The sequence below is a fragment of the Lindgomyces ingoldianus genome (assembly GCF_010093535.1).
Source record: "Lindgomyces ingoldianus strain ATCC 200398 unplaced genomic scaffold BDR25scaffold_54, whole genome shotgun sequence".
Classification (NCBI taxonomy): domain Eukaryota; kingdom Fungi; phylum Ascomycota; class Dothideomycetes; order Pleosporales; family Lindgomycetaceae; genus Lindgomyces; species Lindgomyces ingoldianus.
Window position 1 is genome coordinate 127,616 of NW_022985215.1, and position 14,885 is coordinate 142,500.

General features: G+C 42.8%; 6 protein-coding genes across 6 annotated transcripts; 3 read left to right on the plus strand and 3 right to left on the minus strand.

Annotated features, from left to right (window-relative positions):
* Window positions 1-69: 69 nt before the first annotated feature.
* On the plus strand, window positions 70-1,216 carry BDR25DRAFT_297417 (uncharacterized protein; the record flags this gene model as incomplete). The annotated part of the gene is made up of 3 exons (XM_033689001.1): window positions 70-240; window positions 296-403; window positions 456-1,216. Exons 1-3 carry the CDS (start codon window positions 129-131, stop codon window positions 1,214-1,216), a joined length of 981 nt encoding a protein of 326 aa, XP_033540677.1. The 5' UTR covers window positions 70-128.
* Window positions 1,217-7,343: 6,127 nt separating this feature from the next.
* BDR25DRAFT_105653 (uncharacterized protein) lies at window positions 7,344-8,605 on the minus strand. Its single transcript, XM_033683495.1, has 3 exons — window positions 8,451-8,605; window positions 7,587-8,398; window positions 7,344-7,538 (listed from the first exon to the last, which is right to left on the minus strand). The coding sequence occupies exon 2, from the start codon at window positions 8,229-8,231 to the stop codon at window positions 7,617-7,619; it is 615 nt and encodes a 204-aa protein (XP_033540678.1). The 5' UTR covers window positions 8,232-8,398; window positions 8,451-8,605; the 3' UTR covers window positions 7,344-7,538; window positions 7,587-7,616.
* Window positions 8,606-8,744: 139 nt separating this feature from the next.
* On the plus strand, window positions 8,745-9,935 carry BDR25DRAFT_383147 (uncharacterized protein; the record flags this gene model as incomplete). The annotated part of the gene is made up of 1 exon (XM_033697807.1): window positions 8,745-9,935. One exon carries the CDS (start codon window positions 8,745-8,747, stop codon window positions 9,933-9,935), a length of 1,191 nt encoding a protein of 396 aa, XP_033540679.1.
* Window positions 9,936-9,972: 37 nt separating this feature from the next.
* On the plus strand, window positions 9,973-10,140 carry BDR25DRAFT_244650 (uncharacterized protein; the record flags this gene model as incomplete). Its single annotated transcript, XM_033685851.1, has 1 exon — window positions 9,973-10,140. A coding segment is annotated over one exon (168 nt), but the record flags the coding sequence as incomplete, so codon positions are not given.
* A 499-nt stretch (window positions 10,141-10,639) lies between these two features.
* Window positions 10,640-11,916, minus strand: BDR25DRAFT_362391 (uncharacterized protein; the record flags this gene model as incomplete). The annotated part of the gene is made up of 5 exons (XM_033696562.1): window positions 10,640-10,699; window positions 10,850-10,875; window positions 11,009-11,126; window positions 11,156-11,639; window positions 11,852-11,916. 5 exons carry the CDS (start codon window positions 11,914-11,916, stop codon window positions 10,640-10,642), a joined length of 753 nt encoding a protein of 250 aa, XP_033540681.1.
* Window positions 11,917-13,094: 1,178 nt separating this feature from the next.
* BDR25DRAFT_347000 (uncharacterized protein) lies at window positions 13,095-13,720 on the minus strand (the record flags this gene model as incomplete). The annotated part of the gene is made up of 2 exons (XM_033694216.1): window positions 13,166-13,720; window positions 13,095-13,111 (listed from the first exon to the last, which is right to left on the minus strand). The coding sequence occupies exons 1-2, from the start codon at window positions 13,647-13,649 to the stop codon at window positions 13,095-13,097; spliced, it is 501 nt and encodes a 166-aa protein (XP_033540682.1). The 5' UTR covers window positions 13,650-13,720.
* Window positions 13,721-14,885: the final 1,165 nt, after the last annotated feature.

Here is a 14,885-nt window from a genome sequence, read left to right on the forward strand (position 1 = left end):
GCATATTCTGAGCATTTACAATGCATCTTCCGACCATCTTTCGAAAACAGACAGCAGATCAACCTAACAAGGCTGAAGCACACTTAACAGATCGGTCGGATGATGGAGAGACAGGCCGACTCTCTAGCATGGGATCAGAAAGTCTTATACTAGTGATGGGGGTAACGGGTGCTGGGAAGAGCTACTTCATCAATCAACTCAAACCAAATTCGGTGACGGAAGGGCATAGCCTTGTGTCTCGTCAGTAGCTACGTATATAACGATACTCTGCTATTTGCTAACAACTGAGTGACAGAAACGAAGACATGCAAGCTCGTACAAATGAAGATTGGCGCTTGTACTGTAGCTGCAGTGGACACCCCAGGATTCGATGACGATGAAGATAGCGACGCGGTGGTACTGTGTATGTGTAATTGCCAACATCTGCTCGAATTTCTTACTGACCCTGTTCAAAGCAAAGATAACTCGATTTCTTACCACCCAGTACCTCCTCAGCATCTCTCTGAAAGGAATCATCTTACTACATGACATCTCCTCCACCCGGTTTTCAGGCTCTGAGAAAAGATACCTTAACACCTTTCGACAAATATGTGGCGAGCACGCCTTCGCCAATGTAGCCCTCGTAACCACCATGTGGGCTTCAGTTGATAAGAGTATTGGCTTGCGGCGTGAGGAAGAGCTACAGATTGGGCCTTGGGCTGATCTTATCTCCAAAGGATCATACACCTTTCAGTACAACGGAACTCCAGATATGGCCCAGACAATCGCTGTTCAAATGATGGCAAAAGATGATGTGGTGCTCCAGATTCAGGAAGAGCTCAAGATCGGCCACTGCAAGTTGGAGAGCACCTCTGCTGGCGCCAAGCTAGCTGCACAGCTAGAAAAGCAGCTAGAGGAACGCCGTAAAATAATTCAAGATCTCAACGCTCGGTTAGCGGTTGAGAAAAGGAGTCGTAATCCCGGCGAAAAGCGAAATATAAATCAGCGATTAGCTGCACAGAGGGAGAAACAGCTTCGACAAATCAGGGCCAGAGATGAACTGAGGGCAAAGATCGGCGAGGAAACAGAGAAAGCGATTGAGGAGGTGGATAATAATAAGAAGAGGAAGAGAGAGAAGTGGAAGAGTAGGCTTCAAATTTTTGCCGCTGCCCTGGGACCAGTAATTGCACTAACCGTAAATCTGATTCTACCTTTGGCAGGAGTAAAAGTAGGCTAAGTATCGCATTGTAATTTTTTAAGTGGCCTTGTAGTGTCATGAGTGGAGTTCTTGTGGCAACAGAAGGTGCTGGCGGAAGAGCACCCACACCGACTGGCGTCGCAGCACGCGCTCGCAATCGTATACGAAGTAGACGGACAAGTGAAGAGGGCGGTGAAGCTGCTGGAGCATGTTGTAGCCGTAGAAGCGATGGTCCTCTAAGAAGACCATCCTTCGCGGTTAGTATTACAGAAAGCGCTTGCATTATCTCAGCTAGCTCAGACGTGAGGAGAGAACCGAGGACGCACAAACCATGCATATTGCTACTCCAAATAGAGTATGGCCTGGGGGTTAGCGGTTTCTGACCCCTGTCGGTAGCGTTTCTCTCCTCAGCCGTCTGAGGGACTTTTGTGATTTTTTCTATGAATAGGCCTATTTCAAAAGCATCACAATAGAATTAGATTCACAATATCTCTACTACTATATGTCTAAATAGGCTTATAATTTAATAGAATGTAGAGACAAGCTGTAGCTATAAAATAGTATATTTTTTACTAAATTCTAACTATTATTAGCAGAGAAAAATCTAAACGCGCGCAGAACTTTAACCTATCCATACCCTGATTTCAGATTCATAGTATCGCCCTCCTGACTAGAACTTGACAACTAGTAGACCAAATTCCCTAGGATTTTGCAGGCTCCCTAACAGAGCTAGTCTGAGACAGCTTCTAGATCCTTAGAGTCCTTAGAGAACAGCTAGTTAAGTTAGAGCAAGTAGGCAATTAGGCTAATCGCCTCTGTAGCCAGAGCTTAACAACAACACAACAGAATTAGCTAGAATTTAGAATAGTATAAGAATAGGCTTGTCTTAGATAGGCCTTAAATTCTAATAATAATATATTGTGTGGTTGCGGAGTTGCATTAAGGTGCAGTTGTAGGGTCATTATAATGCCCTGCGCAGGACTTAGTAACGCAGTACTTTGCTGGATCTTGTTAGAAACAGGTTACAAAAATAATAGAATATAGCTAGAGACTTTCTGTATTACCTATCAAAATCTAAGCTGGTTTGGACGTATAGTAGTAGAGCTACAATAATTCTTAGTTAAGCTGGTGCATGGTGGAGGAGGTTTAGATCCACAATATCACCTAAAAAATCACAAAAGTCCCTTAGACAGCTAGGGAGAGAAAGCCTTTCTTATACCCTTATTGGCTGGAGAGATGGGGCTTGCGCCACTAAGGCTACTAGCCAGGGTTCCAATTGACTAGCAGGGGCTTGCCCCTGTCGAGGCTCTCTCCCCATCCCGTCTGAGCTTGCTGAGATAACGCTTGCAAGCGTTATGCGCAACTACTAGTTAACTAATAGTTAGTGTAACATTAATTTACTTTTACTTTGTAGAGTTTAGAGTTAGGTGCAACTATAAAGCAGCGTAATAAGCGTTAGCTTTAGTATTATAGGCGCATTGCTTTTAAGTTAGTTATAAAAGTAAAAGCTGTGCAACTAGTCTAATTTTATATTATTATTAACTAACAAAAATTTATAGCATAGGCCTATAATTTGTGTATATAGCACTTCTAGGCTCTCTTTTGCAGACATGTAAAGGTATGTTCTAGAAGCTTTTCTGTAAGCAGGATACAGTTGTAGCAGGTTCTTTAGGGGTACGCGATCCTGCCACTGCGAGCAGAGAGGACGGCCGAACCGTACTAGCACTAACCTTGTAGGGTGGCGAGTTCTTTAGGTGTTTTTAGAGAATTAGGTTAACAAGTTAGAAGGCATAGCTTAGTATAGGTGTCAGATATGCGCACCTACTGTCAAGACAGGAGGAACGTTTGACGAAAGCTGCTACATAGTACGAGCAATAAGCTTGAACAGTATGTTGCTGCAAATTGCTGCATGTTGCAGCATTTTGCAGCATTTTGCAGCATGTTGCAAGCTGGTCGCGCATAGGGCTAGTGCGCGAGGGACTTAGATCAGAAAAACAAAAGCCAAGCAACACAAGTAGAGCAGAAAAAGGATTAATAAATTAAGACAATTAATTATCATCCTATACATTATATTAAAACCTATCATTTATCTTAGGAAGCCTAGAAACAGTGCTTTAATCTGACAATTAAGAGTCTCAGTGCCTCCATTGATATAAAATGGCCACCCAGCCTCCTCGAGACGCGACAGTCGTCCTTCGAGACCACACCGACTACAGAGCCTGGATGATGCAGCTGCAATTAAGATGTGTAGCGCACAGCATCTGGCCGCAAGTGGATCCTAAGTTGACCATCCAAATGATCTCTAAACCAAGAGCTCTAGAGATGCCGCTAATAGCTAAGTTTTCACTAGCCTCTAATGTTAAAACGCCTACGCACATAAACAAGCTATTAACAAGCAGTGTTAGAGCCTTTAAAGAAGCTATTAAATACTATAAGATTAAGGCTAACAAGTACAAAAGTAACAGACATAATTATAAAAAAGAGTAATTAAGCCTTTAATAGATTATTGTTTTTATTTAGTTAATAGTTAGCCCGCATCTGCAGCGTACATGCTGTTCCCTAGATTAACTACTTAGACAGTAGATTATAAACTTTAAAGCTACAGTAAGCGTTAACAACTAATTTAAACAAGAACATGCGTATAACTAATATAATGCATCCTTAAAGCTGCTAAAAAATGTAAGCATAGAGAACCTATAGCTAGCAGAGTATAATTACGCTGCTATAGAAGCAGAGACACAAAATGTTCTAGAAACAACATAGTTTAATACTATAGTAAAGAACTTTCTAACTACTATAAATAAAGTTGCCTTTTATTAGTTTATAACTTTTTAAGAAAGCAGACAGTTTATACTAGACATAAATTAAAAAGAAATAATAAAGCGCTTTTAAAAATATATAATGTTAAATTATTTAATATATATAAAAAAGCATAAAGCTACCTTTATAATAAATAACTTATTATACTTTACTAAAAGTAAAAAAACTACTTAGGGTATAAATAAAAACACCTATAGTGCAGAAGTTATAATGTTAAAAAAATAAAGTAGACCTTAACATTAATGTTATTAAAAAGATAATAAAAAGTTATTTTTAAGCTAGAAACTTACTAAAACAGAAAGCACTAAATGTTCTACATGTAGACACATTTATGCACTAAAGGACTGCTTCTATGTCTATCTAGATAAAGCACTAGACTAGTAGATGCTAAATAAAAAAGTTAAAAAGCTTATAGTATTAAAGCGTAAGTATAACTTAGAATTTTAAAGCCTACTTAAAGAGCAGCATAGACATAATTTAAAAATACTAATTCTAAAAAGTTTACATACACCTATACTAGAGATATAAGAAGACTAACTTAAAAGCTAAAAAGTATTAAGAGTTAAAGCAGCTACATTACTAGCTATAGTTAATTTAAACTAGAATAGATATCTACTAAAAGAATTATTTATCTTTAACTTAAGCTTAATATGCTATATTATAAATAATTTTAATTAAATCTATAACTATTATTTACTAACACTAAGAGACTTTATCTAGTTTAGAAACTTTTATATATAAATTTAAAGCTATAAATTAATTACACTAAGCCTAAAAAGTAAGTATAAAACACACAGTTAAGCATATAGTCTTATACTACATAATGCTGCACTGTGCCTAGACCTGCTGTGCAACCTAGTCTTGTTCTGCCTACTACAATAAAAAGAAATCTAGTAAGACACATAAGTAAAGCTAACTACTTTAAAGGCCTTAGATAGAATAATAATTAGAAATCTTATAAAGATCTATAGCTAATAAGTGTTAAAGTACTATTTACTACAGAAGGGCTTATATTATACACACATAATTAACATAAGAACTAAACATAGTCTATAAAAGGCATTAGTAGAGCTATAGCATAAGCGTCTAGGACACCCTAGACTAGCTACACTTTAACACCTTATATAGTAAGCTAAGGGGGTGTAAATTAAAGAAATTATAATAGTTTAATGTAACTTATGTAGTAAAGCTAAAATATAATAATAAATTAGCTACACACTATAAATTAGTAATAGTAGACTTAGTAAAAGACTGTTAATTAATTTCTATGCATATAAAGCATAAAGCATTATAAAAAAGTAAAGTTAAATGCTAATTACTAATAAGTATTTTAGCTTTTAGTAGAACCTTTACTTTAAAAATAATAAGCTTACTAAATTAATTATTAAAGCTTTTATAATTTTTATCCTCTTTTTAAAGAACTATTATAACATTAGTGTAAAAGTTATTAAAGCTAATAACAAGATTATAATAGTAAAACTAGAGGTAAAACGCTAGCTAGCATTATATAAAATAACTATTAAGCCTTTAGCACTAGATACACAAGCCTAGAACAAAGGAGCTAAATGCTTAAAAAGTGTAAATAAGAAAAAGTCTTAGGCTATGTAACTAGATGCTAACCTACTATAGAATGTATAGCTATACATTACTAAAGCTAGCGTATACCTCTAGAGACAGGCAAACTTCTCTCGTGTGACCTGTTCCAGTTACGGTCGCCCGCCTGAGCAGTCGCTGCTTTAACCTGAGCTGAGGGTGAGTCGCTCCGGGAGACCCCTGATCTGAGCCTGAGTGTATATTGGAAGGTCCAAAACTGGATCTGCACAGCCTCTGAGCATGAACGAGGGGGCCTGTTTAGGGAACTCGACGCTCGGCTATACTTTCCTAGTCACGTGTGGCATTATTTCGGCTAAGGCTGCTGCCTTCGGCTCAGCCACCTCCTTCAACCTTCCGTCTCTCGTGGCCTAAACCTCACCTGCTCTAACTGCTATCTACGCATTAAAAGCCTTGCAGAAAGGTAAAAAGGCACTGTAGTCTATTACCTGTGTCACTTTTCGTATGCTCCCCCAACAACTATCTAGACCGTTAATGAATATGGCTAGGTCCTGATTGTTCCCTCCACGTTCGATAGTACGGGAAAAACTGACACGCTGGGTAGCACTCGAGCCATGTCTGGGTGGCAAAAATCAGCCTACATCTCCAGTGATGAGCTGAGTGACAGCCTAAGCAGAGAGTGCAATTTCCGTACCCTCACCGCCGAACCCATCACTTTGGCCGGGGTCCACACACGATGAGACTGGATTGGATCGGCTTGGAATTGAGGATGTGTGGGATCAGGGTATATCCATGCGAGTATAGACTCTAGAGCATTGAAATACTCAACCTGCTGAGACAGGAGCCAACCCGCAGAGGAGCTCGAGCCGCCGGAGGGGCGGGTTATTACAGCAAAGAGAGGGGATATGACATGGTCTCTATGCCAATGGGGTGCTGACAGTGACTGGAACGATCAAACACGGCGCTGCCATGACCTGGTGAGCGGCTTAGGATTCATGCAGAAGGGGGGTGACTTTATGCGTAGACGTTATACGGAGATAATTGGAGTGTTAGGCATGGATTCAAGGAAGAGCTGGGATCGGATGGTGATGAGGTAGCTGAATTTGATGGTAGAACTGGGTAGAGGAGATTCATGCATGCCGGAATAACTCTAACTTTGAGTTGGACGAAGCCGGCTATTCCCTGGGTATCGTGGAAAGTCTTGATAAAGCGTGTCTAGAATAATTTCCCGTAAGGCCTTTAGCCAGGAGGCGCAGTTTCCGGGCACGCCTCACTTGGTGTTTGGAAGGTAGTAGCGGCAACGTCTGGTGTTCAGGATGGCAGGATGCATTTATGCGGACCACGGTCACGGAGAAAGATGGCCCCAATTATGGCGCTCTTCTGATAGAGCTAGGGGTAGACAGTCCATACTTATTAGAGGGAGGCTTGTAATTGGATGGCACGGGGATTTGGAGGTGACGGAAGGTGACAGCGGTATAGCCGAGAGCGGCGCAGAGTACCTCTCATGTCCGCCGTCAAACCGCGCCCTAACCCGCTGCTTTGCCTATACGATTCAGTCCGCGCTAACATGAGCCCGGAGATTCAAGACCTCATAAGAATCGAGCATAGGTTTAGGTCTTGGGAGTTGCCGGCGGGTATAGAGCTCGCGACAAGGTACTTGTTTCTAGACCGAGGATCTAAAACCGTGAATCCGCATCAGGCAACAGCATTATGGGTGGGCCAGTGATGTGAGATGATCAGCCGGCGCTATGCGATGAGCAGCCCAGGGGAATCTACTGTACGAAAAACGATCGTGAATATGATTCTTGGCGCACACGATGTTCCATCGCTTGATAGAGCTTCAAGATCCTTTCTGCCTATAGCCATACGGTATTATCGTAGCTACAGGTCCAAAAGCGCCAATGGTGAGACCAAAAATAGATGTTGCCATGACCGGTACTGCCGAGGCTATCTTCGTGCCAGGCGTCGGCAAAATTTTCCAGAGTTACACCTGTAGTGGAGTTAGCTGATGACGAGATCATGGTGCTGCTATACATGCTCTGGATGGCTAGTGCTACAATGGCTGTTGCTACCTTAAGCGCAGGCGGCACAGTGGGAGGAGCGTCAAGTAAGTCTTTTGGCATAGGCACATAAGCAATAGACTGCACTGCGCTATCGACCATGAAGCTTGCGCGAGCCATCTTGCCGAAGAGCAACAGTGGAGACTGGTTTTAAATGCCTGCAGCGTGCCCGGCGGGGCGGTCGATACGGGCGGAAAGATCGTAGTAGGAGGAGGAGGAGGGGGGAGGTCAGCTTGTGTGGGCGCGGGGTGATGGTCTGGCGAGAGAGGGCGTAGCGCGTTTTGTTGTGGTCGACTGTCGAGGTTGTTGTTGCGTGACGAGGTTTTGGAGTGAAGTAGACGCGACGTCGCTACGTCGCGCGAGAGGGAAAGGGCGGTCACCGCATCAACGTTTGCCGTAACAACCTTCTTCACTTGCAACTGGTGGGTTGGAATGTGCCTCCACCTCTGCGAATCGAGCCCTTTTCGAGCGTTTGCGCGCCCTGCTCCCAACGGTGAGGCTCTTCCGAATGGTACCCATGCTGATGCAAGCACATAATTAACGTGATTCCTTCTCATTACAAGCTCCCGGTGGACCAAGAGCATATAAGTGTCGGTTCTGGCGCAGGAAAGTATCCTTATCATCTAAATCTTCTCAAGTCTCGACTTCTCCAGTGGCCCCAGCAGCACCCTTGCCCCCAAGCACCTTCCAAGCTCTTGCTTCCATCCATTCCCTTCCTCAAGATATTCTCGACTCTATTCCTCCCGCAACTGTGCACCAACCCTTAGCTCCTGGGCTTGCTGACATCTTCCTTGCAAATAGTCAATTCTCTCTTTGCGAGTTGATGGTGTAGTGAAACCTACAACTGGTTGATTCGCGGCAAGGAGTTGTGAAGTGGCACCCGTCCGAAAGTGCAGGGAAAGTAAGATAGGATCACCCATATTTATTTGAGCTTTCCGTGCTGTCGTACAACCCACAATGCACAGCTCATGCGGTGCATGCAGATGCAGAGTGCAGCGCAGACACGTCAGCAGCAAGTCTGCTGGGTGCCGGCACAACAACCCCGTGCTCCACCGCTGCCTAGCGTCTTGGCACGCTCGGGCCACCTAAGTCGTACCCTCGTTTAACCAGTCTCTTCCACCATTATCCGCACGAATATGGCGGATGCTGTGCGAATAAGTGACGATCAGTTCCGCCGCATCTATGAAGCTGGGTTTACTTTATGGGCTCAGCTTCATCATAACAGCAAGAACTCCAACCTTCCTGTCTATTGCCTCCGCCTCCAGGACGCGTTTTGCATGCAGCCGTTCTTTCCGCGTAATCTGAACCTCAAGCAAGATGAGACTCGGGTTCTAGCTACTGGATATTCCTTCTGGGAATTGACGGGAGCAGATTGCAAGTACGGGTTGCCGTCGTTTCGGCAACAGGTCAAAATAGGTGTGACAGCCGGGGCTCCAATTTCGCTATTAATAACGGGGACGCAAAACGATTCTGGCTGCGCATCATGGTTTATTCGTGACGACAACTACCTTGCTATCCTGATACTGGCCTGGGCATATATCCTATCGGCCCGCTGGACAGAAGTCATGCCTGGACCTTGCACCCTAACGTACACCGAGAGTCAGGCAACATACCACGACGCTACAAATCACCAGAATAATCGGAATTGTATTGATGTTGACATTGGTGGTGTAAGTCCGGAAGAGGCTCGATGGTGGGCCGCCATTCTAGCACGGGGCCAGGGTTGGCAAGCGACCATGACATTTGAGCACAATACCTCGCTATCGCCTTGGTCGATCCACCTTCAGCGGAGCCCCCAGTTTGTTTTATCGCGGACATTAGGCGAATCACTTTTGCGGTGCTCGATCCCGTCCTTTGCTGACTCTTACAGCTATCTCACCAAATTCTGCATATATCACAATATTATCGACCAGAGCCACACTGCACTCGCTGCTGTTCTTTTGCTGCCATCTATGGGCGCCTCTCGAATATTGCAACTCCCAATCCCTAGAATCAGCACACGGAAGCGATCAGAAGACCTATTCACCTGCCCCGGTGGCTCATTACAGCATAACTGGGTGCACCAAGATCACTTGGACAAGCTTCTCACCTTAAGCTGCAACATCAGGGGCATACGTCCTATGCTTCTCAGCGTTTTCTACGAACCAAGCATAGAATGCAATGCCGTCTCTGCATGGCTTCAAGGAGCTCTGGCTGCTATTGGTTCTTTGACCAAGAACAATCTATGCCCTGCCAGCCGCTCTTCTCTCCGGAGAGCGGATTATCCGGCGAGCACTAAAAGGAAGAGAGAAGGCACTTGGGGCAGCCTACCCAGACACGCTTACTAGTATAGCTAACCTGGCGTCGACGCTTTAGAGTTAAAAACAGTGGCACAAGGCTAAAAACTTAGAGGTGCGAGTGATAGAGACGAGAAAGAGGATCCTTACAGACGAACACCTAGATACCTTAACAGCTATGTATAACCTTGCATTCACGCTTAAATCGCAAAGCCGCAATGAGGAAGCCTTGAAACTTATGCGAACATCCGTTTAAATGCGGACGCGGGTCCTTAGCAGCTAGCATTCCAATACAGAGTCTTCGGTAGAGACTTTGAATAGGTGGCAAATGGAGGACATGGAGATAGGACATTGATGCCGCTTTAAATGTAGAATATGGAGCTAGTGCAGATGTAGAATAAGTAGAATTGTGTGTAAGCACGACTAACCTCCCCCCCTGCGTGGCGAAAGACACCCGTGTCCCGAAGAAAACGATAGATACTTCGAACATACAGCGACTTTAATCTATACAAACGCTCTTATACTTGTAAATAAACTATCAACTATATATTTAATACTCTCTCTAGCGAACTATTAGATTGCATATAAAAATTACGTAATGTTGGCTATCTTATACTTTATTAAGCGCTAGACGTGCTCTGACCCTATAATAATTTCTCTAGTACAACTACATCGTCTTATTGTTTTATTAGCTAAAATTGAATTATATTAATATTCAACCTGCATTATATCTTTCTACAAGATTTCGAGGCCTTCTAAGCCCTAAGCGTGGCGCAAATTGCATGTTCGCCACGGAGGTCGGTATATGGAGCACGCTACGGCTCTAGAAGCGGGTGCTGTAGTACGATTATATAGGTTTTATCATAGCATAGCATAAATTAGCACGTTTTCTTACACAATGCCCAGCTTCTTTAACACGGCCTAGCCTTCTTTAGAATAAACGCAAAAGCCCTATGTGTGAGGACCAGCTCGGTCTCCACTATCGCTGTATCTTGTCGGGAAGCGCAGGGGCAAAGTGATCAAGAAGGAAAGGGTATGTTGGCTGTATTTCAACGTACACTAAGATACAACTCTAGGAAGGGTGCGGGTAGCTTGTGCTTATATAGTGCCTCCTAGGCTTGAACTAGAAAGGAGAAGGGAAGAAAGGAGAATCTGGCCGCTATTCTCGCGAGGCTGTTGCTCGGGGGATGGCCGCTTTGTCCATGGTGCGTCCTGCGTCAAGATGGCGGTGTGCTTGCTGCGCTGAGGCGTACACCCTGTCAACCTCAAACACTCTCGACCGTCACATTTTCTGCTTTCTCAACGTCTGCATCAGCACTATTCTTCTTTCCAGACATGGAAAAGACAGGCTCGCCGCGAAAGAACTTCGTGCATGCAAACACGGTGCTTCCGATCAGAACAGCCGCGAGGGAAGCTGCAGCAACAGATCCGATCACGATCGCAGTAATATCACTGGGATTTTTCCACGCGTCTGCAGTCACTGTCGGAGAATGCGAAGCGGAAGCTGTCGTATTTGACGCCTGGTCCAGATCCCGAGCGAGTAATGTTCGTGTGGTAGCGACCTGTGTCTCGTTCCAGCTTCTCGCTTTTTCAGAATGGTTCACCATGTCGTCACGGGATGATAGCTGAACATCGACCAAGGTGGAATTGGCCAGAATGGACATCAGGTCCTGAATCGATTCACAATCGTCCTCCATTTCAAGATGAATAATGCAGCTAAGGGAGGCAATTTCGTTAATTGTAAACGAACGTAACCTATGTTAGCAGATACAGGATGAGGATGAAGTTTGTAGGCAAAATCTGCCTGCAGAGGTTGTTTTAAGTATATATATATATATATATATATATATATACACGCGCATAACCACAAATTATACTTTACATTATACAGCTTGATTACTGACTAGCTAACTTTGAACATGTATGTACAATACTTGTGGTAAAGTCCTTGTGTAAGTACGTGAGACAGTTCATCATTTGTGTGCATACCTGAAGAATTAACCTTCATGGCTTCTCCATATAGACTTTGCATCTGACATAATTTAAAAAATCGTCAAATTTCAATTAAAAAGAGCCTTCTTAACGAAGAAGAAGCTATTTATCCCGAGATAGACGCGCTTGGAAAAGCCCTAGATCTAGATTCAATACCTCAGAAAAATTTGTAATTAGTTGCTATGTTAGGCATATCCATCGTGTACTCTGAATTTAGCAGTGACTATAGCTATGCACAGTTGCTATAGATCTTCATGCAAGCAATTGAGTTCTACCTCTTTGCTTTGCCTTAATTTTAGGAAAAGCAGTGGATTTCCGTCTTCTGTAGTTACCAGTCCTCCCAGATTTGATAGAGCGGAAGAGGAATCTCTCTTCAAAGAGCGCGTCGCCCTCACCATTGAAGAAGTGTAATCGGAGCATTCACGCTTTTCTTTTGGCGTAGATATTATGAGCATGTTGGTTGAGTGAATGTTCTAGCACGGATCATGAGCATGAGCATGCTCAACACTGACCACCGCGCGTGAGCGCTGGCCATCTCGCCTCGCACGCGAGATCTAGGGCTTGCGCGTACGAGTCTTGTTGCCAGAGCAATTGGCCCTGTACGGAGCTAATTGCTCGACATAAGAGGGAGCTTCCTGCAACACTTACTATAGAGAGATGAATTGAACCTTGTTTTTGCTGTTTTTGCTTTGTACTATCGTACACTCTTTTTGACCACCCTTTTGACCAAGAACCCTACCCGTCATCTTTGCTGATTGAAGGATAGGCCATTCAACAGAGCATTTATTATTGCAATTTGTGCGATCTATTTGCGAGGCAGTTACTAAATGCAATTTCTGCAGACACCGCGCCTCAGGTTGAAATGGTGCACTGATTAATGGCCAATGTTTCCACCCTGCATAGATAGTCCTGTAGCTTTTGTTCTTACGACTCGCCTTCAGCCTTTTCATAAGGATTGCTCCTAAAAATTGTAGTTGAATATTCATCACATCTTTGTAATCACTGTAGGCAGTTGCAATGAAACAAACTCAGGATTGAAAAAGAAGGAGCATATTGTTACATAGATAATGAGCGTGGAATATGATAAACAGGTGGTTGTAAAATCAAATGCTTCGCAGCCCAGGCCTTGGCAAGAGTGAAAAAGAAAGATAACACGATTTGAGACGGCGACAGATCAGAGTACATATAGTCAAACATTGTAAACATCCACCTGGAACTTTATCCCTGAATGTATTCTACAAGAAAGATTAGTGCGTATCACAAGATGTAAGAGTAAATGGAAGACATACTTGAAACTGCGACTGGTCGAGGTTGTTGGTTTGCATCGGCGGCTGCGGCGTTCGCATTCCCCCACTCCATGATTTCTGCCTCTAGTGCACTTAGATCGGCACACTTGAGGAGCTTGTAGCCGTTCACTTCTTTCTGCAGTAACGCCAGAACCCAAAGGACCCAGACGCGACAGGTGATATTGGGCGAGTTGTTCAGTGAAGAATCGTATGTTCGGAGTTGTTGGTCGACATAGTCCTCCCAACCATCACGGATGGTTGCGATTTGGAAGAGTCCAACGAGCAAGAAAGACTTGAAGACACCAGCAGTATTCCCGTGGTCTGTAATCCAACCAGCACCCTGTTGTTTAATGTGATACTTGGTTCCTCCTCGCTTTCCAAAACGGTGTAGATAGAGTCCCCAATGGAAATTGTTCGTCGTGTGCGGTGAAGTTCGCAGGAAAAGGATGACAAAAAGACCATTGTTTTGAAGACTTTCGAGTGACATGATCAAAGCAATGAAGTGTGTCGTAGTTTTCGATGTGTTTCGAAGTATTTCTTGAGCGTGGTGAAGTGCGTTGGACAATACATGAGCATCATGTCTACATGTTGCCATCTAAATACTCGTTACGTTCGGGGATTAAAACCACCGTCTTATGCCTAAGCGCCAAAGAGAACAGACTCCCGATCACCAGACCTCCGGAATAAGCGCCAGGAAGCAATGAAACTTTAAAGAAAGGAAGCTGAAGCCAATTGAGGATAGAAGCCCGAGCTTGTGGCACAGTAATTTCGTCTATAGGCAGTTCCAGACTACCCGCAAGTTTGAATCTTTGAAACCTTTACAATCTCCACCACTCTTTTAGAATTAGCCGCGCGCATGGTAATATGAATCATCATGTTGGATGTTGCAGATGTACTGCTAGGCCGGCGTCTATAGGGCTTATCTTTGAAAGCACCCTGACCATCAAATATTACACTATCTCTACCGCCAAGCCCTCTCTCCTATTAGTCTAGATATAAGCTGGTTATTAATCTAATTAGTAGAAAATTAAATAACTAAAAAGCTTTGTTGTTCTATGTTTTTAAGCTTTAAGTAATTATTCTACTCTACTACATGCTTAATCTAGCCTTTTTTTTTTCCCTATTATAATTAAAGATAACGTAGTTAAGGGTGTTAAAATTACTTCTACTACATAGTTTTTCCCTTTAAATATAATTAGCGCTGCTAAGACCTTCTAAGCAAAGCTTATTGCAGGCAAAAAGGGGGGTTCTAGGGGTGTCTCTCTAGTTAAGCAAAACAGCAGTGCGACTTTAGGCCTAGCTGCTATTTAAATAAAAGGACTTTAGCTTTAAATCTGCTTTAACTTATTTTAATTTTTTTTAACCTAGACATTATCTACTTTAATACCTTTATAGCTTTAGTTAACTTTTTTTATTTTACTTTATAGTAATAATAAGTTACAGTAAGCTACTATGTTATAGTTAGTAAGTGTATTTATTTATTCTATATTTTTTACTAACCTCTACTTAGAATTATAAAGGCCTTAAGATTACACCTAACATAGTATTAAACTAATGCTAAACACTTTTAACTGTTTTTTTCTTTCTTTAGGCTATAAAGCTATACTAATTAACTCTAAATTAAAAGAATATTTACATACTACATATTATTATATAGAGGGTAAGGGCTTAGAGGCGTTCTATTACTTAGAATAATAAGTTTAGATAAGTTAAATTCTTCTTT

Excerpts from the sequence above, each read along its gene's own strand:
- BDR25DRAFT_105653 (XM_033683495.1), bottom strand. The coding sequence starts at position 8,231 with ATGATAAGGATACTTTCCTGCGCCAGAACCGACACTTATATGCTCTTG.